This window comes from Ammodytes marinus, assembly GCF_949987685.1.
Source record: "Ammodytes marinus genome assembly, chromosome: 4".
Lineage (NCBI taxonomy): Eukaryota > Metazoa > Chordata > Actinopteri > Uranoscopiformes > Ammodytidae > Ammodytes > Ammodytes marinus.
Genome location: NC_137233.1, coordinates 65,166 through 77,665, shown reverse-complemented (window position 1 = coordinate 77,665; position 12,500 = coordinate 65,166). Strand labels below are relative to the sequence as shown.

Below are 12,500 nucleotides of genomic sequence, written 5' to 3'. Positions count from 1 at the left end.
AGTGTTTCCTTTCATGTAGAGACGAAGGATTTAGGAAGAGGAACCTGCAAACACTCATTTCCCTCTTTGAAGTTAAACAGGCCTCACACACACACACACACGCACACACTCACACAGTCACACACATACACACACACGCACACACACACCTGTGGGGCGTGGCTTAAAGCAGGTAAAGCTTCAGACTGTGTGGATTCAGTCAGAGGAACCTGAGCATCTGAAGGTGAGTCAAAGATTCATATCAATATGTTCAAATATCTAAGAATTTATATTTATTAATGTGTGTGTGTGTGTGTGTGTGTGTGTGTGTGTGTGACTGTATTCAATGTTTGTCCCTTAGTATATATACTATGTACTTAAAGAACAATGCTTTTGACAGCAGTCTCTTCTTAAAGCTATAGTGAGTATCTTTTTCATACTCAGGTGAAACTCATATTATTAGAATATCATGGAAAATGAATTGGAATTGAGGCAAAAATTCATGCTAAAAGGGGCCCAAACCAAGTACTGAGTACATATGGATGATTATACTTTATAGAGGGCCGACATTTCTGTTTTTAAAATCCCTTTTTTTTATTGATTTTATGTAATATTCTAATTAACACACACACACACACACACACACACACACACACACACACACACACACACACACACACACACACACACCAGCCCCTGTGTGTGTGTGATGGACCCTTTCAGATGCCCGGCGCTCCTCCCCTACCAGTTGACGCTGTACCACTGTCCCTTTGAGCCGGCCTTCATACAGAAGCGTAACGAGAGAGAGAGAGAGAGAGTGAGGGGCGTGAACCAGGGCTACGCCTCGCTCAGGAGCCATCTACCAGGCCAGGGCACCGACAGACGCCTCAGCAAGGTACAGATATGGACTGTCGAGTCTCACCCCACTCTCCCTTACTCAGGTAACCCGCATATATAAGGACCCCCCAACTGTATTAATGTGACTTACTCAGGTAACCCGCATATATAAGGACCCCCCAACTGTATTAATGTGACTTACTTAGGTAACCTCATATATAAGGACCCCCCAACTGTATTAATGTGCCTTACTTAGGTAACCTCATATATAAGGACCCCCCAACTGTATTAATGTGACTTACTTAGGTAACCTCATATATAAGGACCCCCCAACTGTATTAATGTGACTTACTTAGGTAACCTCATATATAAGGACCCCCCAACTGTATTAATGTGCCTTACTTAGGTAACCTCATATATAAGGACCCCCCAACTGTATTAATGTGACTTACTTAGGTAACCTCATATATAAGGACCCCCCAACTGTATTAATGTGCCTTACTTAGGTAACCTCATATATAAGGATCCCCCAACTGTATTAATGTGCCTTACTTAGGTAACCTCATATATAAGGATCCCCCAACTGTATTAATGTGCCTTACTTAGGTAACCTCATATATAAGGATCCCCCAACTGTATTAATGCGTTTTTTTTTTGTCCTGCCTAACGCGTTAATACAGTTGCGGGAAAATCGTCCTGCGAATGATTTTCCCGCAACCGTATTAACGCGTTAGTCGACAGAAAATGTGTCGAAAATTGCGCGAAATATAGGGGAGAGTGGCCTAAGTTGTGCCGGTGGGGAAGTTGTGCCACCCCTTGTTTCTAGAAAACCGTGGAAGAAATTGGAAATGTGACCACATATTTAAGAAGAGCCATCCATTTGACTCATCCTGCAAAGAAGGGAGACACAAGGAATAAGATATAAGCACATTTAAGCTCAAAAAAGTGTGTTTTGCCTTTCAAAGTAAAATTTCCATGATCAAGGTTTTTTGATTATTGTTTCTGAACAATTACAGACAAGTTTGAAAACATTTGACACATGTTTTAGTGCTTTGGTATGCTACATTTTGAGTCTATACAGTTAGCACGATGTCCGCCCTAAACTGCTGCATCATGCTTATTATCCAAAATTCTGGGGTTGGGGTGATTTGTGCCAAAGGGCCTGGGTGAGTTATAAGTAAGTAAGTAAAATGTATTTATAAAAGCACATTTATGACAGTTTGCATTGTCCAACGTGCTGTACATAGTGCATTCAGTAGGTAAACAATGAAGGTAAAATAACAATAACCAAAATAAAAGACGTAAAGCCCATACATCCACATAAACACAGATAGTAGTGCAGAGGTAAGATAGTTAATGGGGAGGAAACACCAGGGTGTACATATGGGTTTTGAGCCTTGATTTAAAGGCAGAAATGGAGGGGGAATCAGTCAGGTGGCAGTCACAAGCACGGAGCAACTAGTGCGAAGTACATTTTTGAGAGTTGTGCCAGTGGCATGGCTGTATACGCTGGTCACCAAAAAGAAAGTGATTGTCTACAGTAGCTCAGAAGAGAGTGACATCTCCATTCCACTTAACGACACCACTGATGAGAGTTCAGATGGCCAGAAAGATGATGATGGTGACTTTGTCATTGTGAGCTTTGCAGGCAAAACCACCTAGATCTGCTAGGCCTTGTTTAAGAAAATTGACCTTCAATCTTTGTAAAATATTTACTTTAAATAAACCTTAAATAAGTGATTGTCTAATGGATTTGTCTTGCATTACAGTTTATGAGATACAGTCATATGAAAAAGTTTGGGAACCCCTCTCAGCCGGCAACATTGCACTGATTTGTTGAACCATGTACAGATACACAATCTGCAGCCAGATGTTCTTGCAGGTCTTTGGAGGTGATCTTTGGGTTGTGTGCAACCATTCTCACAATCCGCCGCATATGCCGCTCTTGTACTTTTCTTGGTCTGCCAGACCTGGGTTTAACTGCAACTGTGCCTGTGTCCTTCCATTCCCTGACAACGTTCCTTACAGTAGAAATTGACAATTGAAACCTTTGGGAAAGCTTCTTGTAGCCTTCCCCTAAACCATGATAATGAATAATCTTTGTTTTTAAGATATTTTGGGAGCAGTTTTGATGGTCCCATTCTGTCTCACTTCAGCAGAGAGTCAAAGAGAAGTGCAACTTGCATTTAGGCACCTAAAATACATTTTCTCATGATTAAACAGACATTTCTATGAGGTTCAAGGCTTAACAACATAATCCAACCAACTTTGTGTTTAAAGTCATCAGTTTTACATGCTGTTACAGGCATTAAAATCAACAAAACCACAAGGGTACCCATATTTTTGCACAGCCAGTTTTTCACATTTTATTTTATTTCACACAACCAAATACTGCTTTTCAAAAAATCTTTGTTTGGAAAACATCCCAGTAGTTAGCTGTTCCTGGTAAATTAAAGACATACCACTTTTATCTTTTTTTTTGTGAAAGCAGAGTCAATTATAATGCCGGCTGAGAGGGGTTCCCAAACTTTTTCATATGACTGTATATATCAATGGCACATTTTACCCCATGGTATTCTCTCTTGTGGCACAACTTACACCACACCGGGGGCAAGTTGTGCCACAAGACAACTTTTTTTCCGTCATGTCATTTTCGTTGTTGTGAAATAATTTGACATCCTTTTTGTTTATTGCATTTTGGTGTTTTCATGTATTGTGTTTCTAATTCGTTTGATTTTTATTTGATATTATTTGAAATGTCTGAAATAAATGTAATCAATCAATCCAGGTGGAGACGCTACGAGCTGCTATCCGCTACATCCAGTACCTACAAGGACTAGTGCAGCCCAGCACGGAGGCCTCGGAGCGGGGAGCCGACAGAGGACATTCACCCTGACTATAGCTGGTCCTACGTTCTGAATCTCATACACTTTCTTTTTTCTATTCTACATACTACATCTGATCATAAACAGAATCTAGTTAGGATGCAGTATGCTACACTTGGGACATACTTTTACTTATTTATTTCATCCTAACATGGCTCCTTGATCTTGCCTCTTGCTTTTATATCCGTCTCATCCCCGGTTGTTTTTCATATGGAGGCTCCGTCGATGTGACGTCACTTCTGGTGAGCACTTCCTTGTTGGTCAGAATTCCCCAAATAACATGCTGATTTCAACACTGAAAATCTCTGCTGGATGTAGTAAATCCGGATCCAGGTATTTATAAACATACTAAATCTGGCCGCAAGAATCAGGACATCCTAAATCTTTTTCCTACATACTAAACAGTAGATAGTATGGGGACTAGAACACAGCCTGTGTCTCCGTGAGATGGAGGAGTGTATTTCCACGCGCTCAATTAATTGACGCATAGAAACGTTCAGATGTAGAAAAACCAAAACCAAGCAGATACAGCCTATAAATAATTTTAGTTTTTTATGAAAATGTTGATCAGCCTTTAAACGTGAACTGAAGACCAGTATGTTTAGTCGGGCTGTTGTGTAGTATTTATGCTGCTTGTTTCTCTCTCACTTTTTATCACTTTTCTGCTCCTCTATATTTGGTTTGTTTTTATATTTTTTTCTTTCTTTCTATTATTTTTAAATTGTATAAAGTAAGTAAGTAAAGTAATTTATCATGTTCATCATTGTTATTATTTTGACAGCTTTTATACTTCTATCATGTGAATGTCTTTGTGCTTTGGTCTGCACATCAACCAATCAACTTTATTTTGTCATTGCACGTTTCAGAGCAACGTTTAGTTAAATGGTTCTGCTTTTCTTCCTGTATTCAATGTAAAACACTTTGATGGGACTGTGTTTCACTTTGCTGACTTTAATTTTTGTTAAATGAATTTACCTATGGAATTTACCCATTTCTTCCCTTGTTGTTCCTGTAAGTGTGTGTGTGTGTGTGGGGTGAGTGGTTGTATTTAAACAGCATACACATAAATAATATATAATAAAATACACCGCATGTCTATCTAAACAGAACCCAAACACTATGGAACTGTCAGTCAGTCAGTCAGTCAGTCAGTCACTGTGTTTTAATGTCAATGTTTCACTGAATAGTATTTTATAATTGTCTCAAAATTGTTCTTCTTCAATCACTGAAATGTATTTGTCTCTGTTTTCTCATGTCTGTGCTTTCTTCTTGAGTGAGTGAGCGAGTGTGTGTGCTTGTGTGTGTATGTGAGTGAGTGTGTGTGAGTGAGTGAGTGTGAGTGAGTGGGTGAGTGAGTGAATGAGTGAGTGTGAGTGTATGTGTGAGTGTGTGTATGCTGGTATTATTTTTTCATTCATTTTAACTGCTGCCATTTTGTCCAGGCCACGGAAAAGAGGTATTTGACCTCAAGCAATTTTGCCTGGTAAAATAAAAAAAATAACAAATAAAAACGTAAGGAGCCGGTGTGTTGATCATTAAATATTGATTTAATACGTTCATTGTGATGAGATGATGAAGCAAAGCAAACAGCAAGCGGAGCAGACAGAAATAAAAACCATTTGGACTAAAACAAGTTTAAAACGTGTCCTTACCGTCAGGTCTGAAACTATATGAATATGTTTATGAGTTGAAGGTGCAGTCAGTGATTCTGGAGAACGCTTGTTGTCAAAATCACTTTGTCAAAATCAGTGAATATCTCATGATCCGCTACCTGTCTGTACTGGGAAAAAAAGCCAGTGATAATAAGCAGCCTAAACTCTGTAAACTGGCATGTTGCTAGCTTTACAGAGCCTAGGCTGTGTATTAACATTTTTATTTTCATTCTTTTCAGTACAGACAGGTAGTGGATCATGAGATATTCACGGATTTTTATAAAAAGTGATTTTGTCATCAAGCGTTCTCCAGAATCACTGACTGCACCTTTACCACTGAATCAGTGATAAACACTTTGTTATGATAGAAACAGAATCATTTGACGAGAGGACAAACCTTCAGACTTCAGGTTCAAAGCCCTGTTGGTTTGAATACCTCAGTGTGAGTGAGAGTGTCCCTGTGTTCCAATCCCCATACTTCCCTACTATCTAGTATGCCAGAAAAAGATTTAGGACGTCCCAATACATGCACCTCAATTGTAGTATGCTGAAAATAAATAAATGCCCCACTAACTCCAATAGCAGTTTGGAGTATTCGTCTTTATTCTTGACATTTCTCGACATCTGATTTTTTTTCTCTCCTGTCTGTGGCCCTAAAACTCTTCTGTACTTTAGTATGTAGTGTAGTAAAAAGAAAGAGTATGAGATTTGGAACACAGGGAGAGTGTCTATTGGTTGGTTACTAATACCATCTCTGGAGCCGGACATTAAAAGGTGCTCTGAGGAACTTTCCAGTGTGTTCATTCTAGCGCCGTATACTGCACCTCTAAACCAATGAGCAGACAGAAACAGAATGATAAACATTAGTCCATTAGGGATGAATGACTCATGCAGCTCGCGATCATTTTGGGTTTGAATTATTTTAACATGTTCCATAAAAATTTAAAATACTGAAAATAAAATGTTGATTTGTGATTCTGTTTCCACATGCAGATCACTGGCTCGGCCAATCAGAACCTCTTTGGCTTTCAACTGAAAGATAACAATTCTTCTAATACCAGTGAATATCCATCCATCCCTCCCTCCCTCCCTCCCTCCATCCATCCATCTATCCATCCCTCCCTCCCTTCCTCATTCTCTCAGTCAATACCAACGGAAGTGCTCAGTGTTTAACCTCCTGGGCAGTAGAACATACCGACCCTGGTTCTGGTTTAGAGCCAACAGTTCAATAAAACATTTCTCTGTTTCACGTTTTGGCAAAAAGTAAAAAAACCTAAAATGATTTCTCAGTGAATACGTGACGAGCTTAAGATCTTTGGTAGTGGGACAAACACAGAAGAGTTCTGAGGCCTGGACAGAGACAACAGACGCCGGGGGAAGATGTTTTCCCATAATGCATTTCAAGAAAAAAGGAAATGTCGAAAAAATATACCCTGCGTTCCAAATCCCATACTTTTCCTTTTTACTATACTACACACTTTTGTCTACAGGTTTGGTTTGCATACTACAAAATGTAATTGGATATATTGGGGGCATCTGGGTATTTTTGGCATACTGCATTTGGCATGTATGTAATTGGGACATCCTAAATGGTTTGTCTGGCGTACTAAATAGTATGGAAGTATGAGTATTGGAACGCAAGGATAGTTAAAAAAAAATAAAAGTCAAAATGTGGTTAATAAAATGACAGTTCCAGACTGCGGTATAGTTGTAAAAATACTGACAGAGGTGAACTTCTGAGATCCCCAAAAACACTCCACTCACCAATACTGAGAGTGAGACAACAACACTCACCCTGCGTTCCAATCCCCATACTTCCCTACTATCTAGTATGCCAGAAAAAGGATGTCCCAATACATGCACATCAATTGTAGTATGCTTAAAATACATAAATGCCCCACTAACTCCAATAGCTTTTTGGAGTATTCGTCTTTATTCTTGACATTTCTCAACATAATGAAAAAAAAAATCTTCCTTGTGTGATTTTTTTTCTCTCCTGTCTGTGGCCCTAAAACTCTTCTGTACTTTAGTATGTAGTGTAGTAAAAAGACTAAAACTCTTCTGTACTTTAGTATGTAGTGTAGTAAAAAGAAAGAGTATGAGATTTGGAACGCAGGGATTGTTTGCAAATATGTTTTGAAATAATTTTTATGGGAAAAAAAATTGTCGATAACTTAATTCTTCCACATTCCTAAATTGAACATAAACCCCAGTGTGTCCCTCGTCTGTCTGCTCCAGAACTCTTCTGTATAAACCCAGTGTGTCTCTAGCCTGTCTGCTCCAGAACTCTTCTGTATAAAGACGTGTGTCTCTAGTCTGTCTCCTGCTCCAGAACTCTTCTGTATAAAGACGTGTGTCTCTAGTCTGTCTGCTCCAGAACTCTTCTGTATAAACCCAGTGTGTCTCTAGCCTGTCTGCTGCTCCAGGACTCTTCTGTATAAAGACGTGTGTCTCTAGTCTGTCTCCTGCTCCAGGACTCTTCTGTATAAACCCAGTGTGTCTCTAGTCTGTCTGCTCCAGAACTCTTCTGTATAAACCCAGTGTGTCCCTCGTCTGTCTCCTGCTCCAGGACTCTTCTGTATAAAGACGTGTGTCTCTAGTCTGTCTCCTGCTCCAGGACTCTTCTGTATAAACCCAGTGTGTCTCTAGTCTGTCTCCTGCTCCAGGACTCTTCTGTATAAAGACGTGTGTCTCTAGTCTGTCTCCTGCTCCAGAACTCTTCTGTATAAAGACGTGTGTCTCTAGTCTGTCTGCTCCAGAACTCTTCTGTATAAAGACGTGTGTCCCTAGTCTGTCTGCTCCAGAACTCTTCTGTATAAAGACGTGTCTCTAGTCTGTCTCCTGCTCCAGAACTCTTCTGTAGAAAGACATTCAGTCCAATAAACGACCGACGGTTTGAATACTAAGAACTCTGAACATGAATCAATATGGAAAATGATCTTCAGGGATTCAACCTCAAACAAGCAGCAAAACACTGACTTCAGACCGACAGTGAAACCAACCACGTCAACAGACCAACAGCTGTGTGTGTGTGTGTGTGTGTGTGTGTGTGTGTGTGTGTGTGTGTGTGTGTGTGTTTAGTGTCTAAGCAGTTTGTCCCATGGTCGGCCTTAGTGACATCATAAGGATCCTAGGACAGTTCCATTCATGAGTCCTTAAAGGTGTAGTCAGTGATTCTGGAGAACGCTTGTTGTCAAAATCACTTTTTGAATAAAATCAGTGAATATCTCCTCATGATCCGCTACCTGTCTGTACTGTGTGTGATCTGATACACAGCCTAGGCTCTGTAAACTGTAGGGCCCAGATAGCTAGCTACATGCCTGTTTACAGAGCCTAGGCTGTGTATTAACACTGGATTTAAAAAAAAAAAGGTACAGGTAGTGGATCATGAGATATTCACTGATTTGAGCAAAAAAGTGATTTTGACAACAAGCGTTCTCCAGAATCACTGACTGCACCTTTAAAGTGTGACATCGTAGGTTTGTTAGGACAGTCCCGTCATTAGTCCTGTGTGTAAAGCAGACACACTGATATGTTTGGGCCAGGTCCACTCATGTGTCCTGTCCATAGAGCACACACACACTGATGTCCCCTCGTTGCTGCTGTACGTGTCCATATATCACACACACACACACACACACACTGATGTCCCCTCGTTGCTCCTGTACGTGTCCATATATCACACACACACACACACACACACTGATGTCCCCTCGTTGCTCCTGTACGTGTCCATATATCACACACACACTGATATGTTTGGGCCAGGTCCCTCATGTGTCCATAAACTCTCTGTCTGTCCTGTGGACTCAGACAGTAGCTGATGCCATGTGTCCGGTCCACACACACACACACAGACAGACACAGACAGACACACAGAGATGCTCTCTTACACTCTCTGTCTGTGCAGTGGACTGAGGCAGAAGCCTATACTCTGCTCTACGTCCACACAGCGGCATTACTCCTGTACATGTCCATATATCACACACACATTAGGACAGGTCTGGCCCACACACACACACACTGATCCTCTCATAGACTCTCTGTCTGTGCAGTGGAGTCAGACAGAAGCCTATGCTCTGCTCTACGTCCACACAGCGGCGCAGGAAGCGACAGCGGTCTCTGGCTAGCTCCTCCCACGGCCCCCGACGGTCCTCCACCTCTCCACAGTCACTGGTAAAGAACTCCTCCACAACCTCACTGAACCGCACCTGAGAACACAAGACAGGTGTTAACAACAACACTTTAAAGGTGCACTGTGTAACTCCACACGTTAACAACTCAATATGAGCTGCTATATCACTTGAGGAGACAAGGCAATGGAACAGACAATAAGGGAAACCATCAGGAAAGCTCAAGAAACTTTAACACCACGGTTTAACTGTGTCACTGTTGTGATTACAGCTCCAAAAACGTGAACAAGTTGTAATATATGTTCTCATAACTGAATAAACAAAGTGAAATGTTAAACAGGACGTCATGTTCATATAGAGCAGCAGTAAGATGCCACGCTCTAAATCCAGACACTGTGTGTGTGTCTGTGTCTCAGTGTGTGTGTGTGTGTCTCAGTGTGTGTGTGTGAGTTTGAGTCTCTGTAGGAGAGTGTGTGTGTGTGTGTGTGTGTGTGTGTGTGTCTGAGTTTGAGTCTCTGTGGGAGAGTGTGTGTGTCTCTCAACGTGTGTACGTGTGTCTGAGTGAGTGTGTGTGTGTCAAATCAGTTTTATTTGTATAGCCCAATATCACAAATATCCTGTCTCAGCATGTGTGTGTGTGTGTGTGTGTGTGTGTGTGTGTGTGTGTGTGTGTGTGTGTGTGTGTGTGTGTGTGTGTGGGGTGTTGAGTTACAGACACGTTCATTAGCGATGGCAGTGTGACACTGAAGCTTCGATACGTGCTTCAAACCCTGATCTACAATTCCCAAGATGCACTGCTTCGAAGCTTCAGAGGGAAAAAATCACGTGACATGACGTCCGAAGCAGCAACTGGTTCGTTACCTGAATGAATCACTTACTGGTCCGCGGCTCGGTGGAGAAGCTTTGAGCAAAACAAAGAAACTGGCTCAATCCATAAGGCAGCCTACCTCAATACAAACCTTTGAGTGTCTAACCCATCCCACATAATCACCCCCTAGAGTTACTGAAGCACACCCAACCAACCTTGCCCGAAGCCAGCTGGTCACCGCCTAATTATTTAATGAAAATGTATGTATTTTTGTTTAAATTGAACCTGCCCTGTCAAAGATGGGTTTTGTTATCTTATTTAAAACACTATTAGGTCAAACGGTGGTGTGTCTGGACACTCAGTCATTTACAGTTGATGGTAAAGTTTAGTTTTCTCTTCTAAACTAAAGGAAACGCTCTGTGTCTCTGTTCATACTCAGACCTTTTCCCTCCTGATGCTAGTTCACTCCTGGGTCTGTGTCTCTGTTCATACTCAGACCTTTTCCCTCCTGATGCCATCACACAGGCTGCTAGTTCACTCCTGGGTCTTTAGAACTATTTAGGTTTGAGTAAAAAGAAACCACAACAATTGAAAATCATGAATGTTTGAAGAAAGTCTTCATTTTCACACACAACATTTTTTTTGTCTGGTTTCTTGACACTCAAACATAAATGGTTCTACAGAATGTTCGAAGGTTTATTCTCATAACTGAACACTGACAGAGGAGTTAAAGATTCCTCCTGAAAAACCCAGGAGTGAACTAGCAGCCTGTGTGATGGCATCAGGAGGGAAAAGGTCTGAGTATGAACAGAGACACAGACAGAAAGGGGGATGTAGCTCAGTGGGTAGGGCGGTCGTCCACTGGGTTACAGGGTCGGTGGTTGGATCCCCCGTCTCCCCGCCACATGTCCAAGTGTCCCTGGGCAAAGAGACACTGAACCCTAAATGTCTCCTGATAGTTAGCTTGCACCCTGCGTGGTAGCTGCTGCTGCTATCGGTGTGTGAATGTGTGTTGTAAGTCACTTTGGATGAAAGCGTCTGATAAACGACATGTAGTAATAATGATGTAATATAAACCGGACTGACCTTCTTGATGACACTGGATGAAGTCGCTGGTTCAGAGAAGCCACTATCCAGCCTCTCCTCTGCCTCATCCCTGCTGTACACGGGGGGAGAGCAGGGGCTTGGGACGGGGGTCTTGTTTAGGGTCTGACTGGAGGCCTTATTGGGGGTATTCGTGGGTGTGTTAGTAGGGGTGTTACTGGCCTCGTTGGGCTCTTTAGTCCTGAGTGGAGCCTGGAAGTTGAAGGGGCTGTAAGGGTCCGAGGAGCCGCTGAAGGAGCTCCACAGTCGCAGGCTCTCGGCTTCGTCCGTCTCGCTGGCGGAGGCGGATTCATCCCAGGATTCAGAGCTCGAGGGCGGGGAGGAGGCCGGGCTGGACTGGGTGGAGGATGGAGGACTGGGGACTGTCTGGGGGGGTGTGGGGGGAGACTGGGGGGGCGTGGAGGGAGACTGAGGGGGAGTGGGGGGAGACTGGAGGGGTGTGGGGGGAGAGAGGAGGCCGGTACAGAGGCTCTGTGGAGGACTCTGTGGAGCACCGTCGGTCGGAGAGAAAGCTCTTATCGATTCCTCTGTACCTCTGGAACATGTCTCAGAAATAGACAGTGAAGTAGAGTGGAGTTGAGTTGACTTGGGGCTTGAGTGGAGGGTAGGGGGGGCGCTGTGTGTTTGTTTAGGGCTTGGTTTGGGGCCAGGCAGGGCGCTGTGTGTAGGCTTCAGGCTGGTGTGTAAGCTAGCGGTGGAGGTGCGGGGGGTGTACGGGTCTGTGTTTCGGCACAGGGCGTTCCACAGACGCTCTGACTCAGAATCTGCTCCAGAGTCCGAGTCAGACGAGTCCGACTGAGCAGAGGAGCCGTCGCTGTCAAAGCCAACATCTTCATCATCATCATCATCATCATCTTCCTCCTCTGTCTCACTGGCCTCCTCCTCTGGTTGGCTTTCCTCTTCCTCTAACTCTTCCTCGCTGCAGGGACAGCCCATGATGTAGGCGATGGCTTTGTTCTGGCACTGGGGGTCTGCAGAGGGGGGGTCCACCTCAGCTGCAAGGCAAAGCAAGGCAAGGCAGGTTTAGTTATATCAAATCAAACAAATCAGTTTTATTTGTATAGCCCAATATCACAAATAGACATTTGCCTCAGTAGGCTTT

The 12,500-nt window shown here is 42.8% G+C and overlaps 1 protein-coding gene across 1 annotated transcript in view; it reads right to left on the bottom strand.

The window, feature by feature from the left end:
• Positions 1–6,510: 6,510 nt before the first annotated feature.
• ppp1r15b (protein phosphatase 1, regulatory subunit 15B) overlaps positions 6,511–12,500 on the bottom strand; it is a gene marked incomplete at its 5' end in the record, with an annotated part of 6,718 nt that continues 728 nt past the window's right edge. The window contains 2 exons of the mRNA XM_080025785.1: positions 6,511–9,564; positions 11,381–12,393. Coding sequence (XP_079881911.1) covers positions 9,346–9,564; positions 11,381–12,393 — 1,232 coding nt within the window. The 3' untranslated portion in view covers positions 6,511–9,345. The remainder of the gene's footprint in view (positions 9,565–11,380; positions 12,394–12,500) is intronic.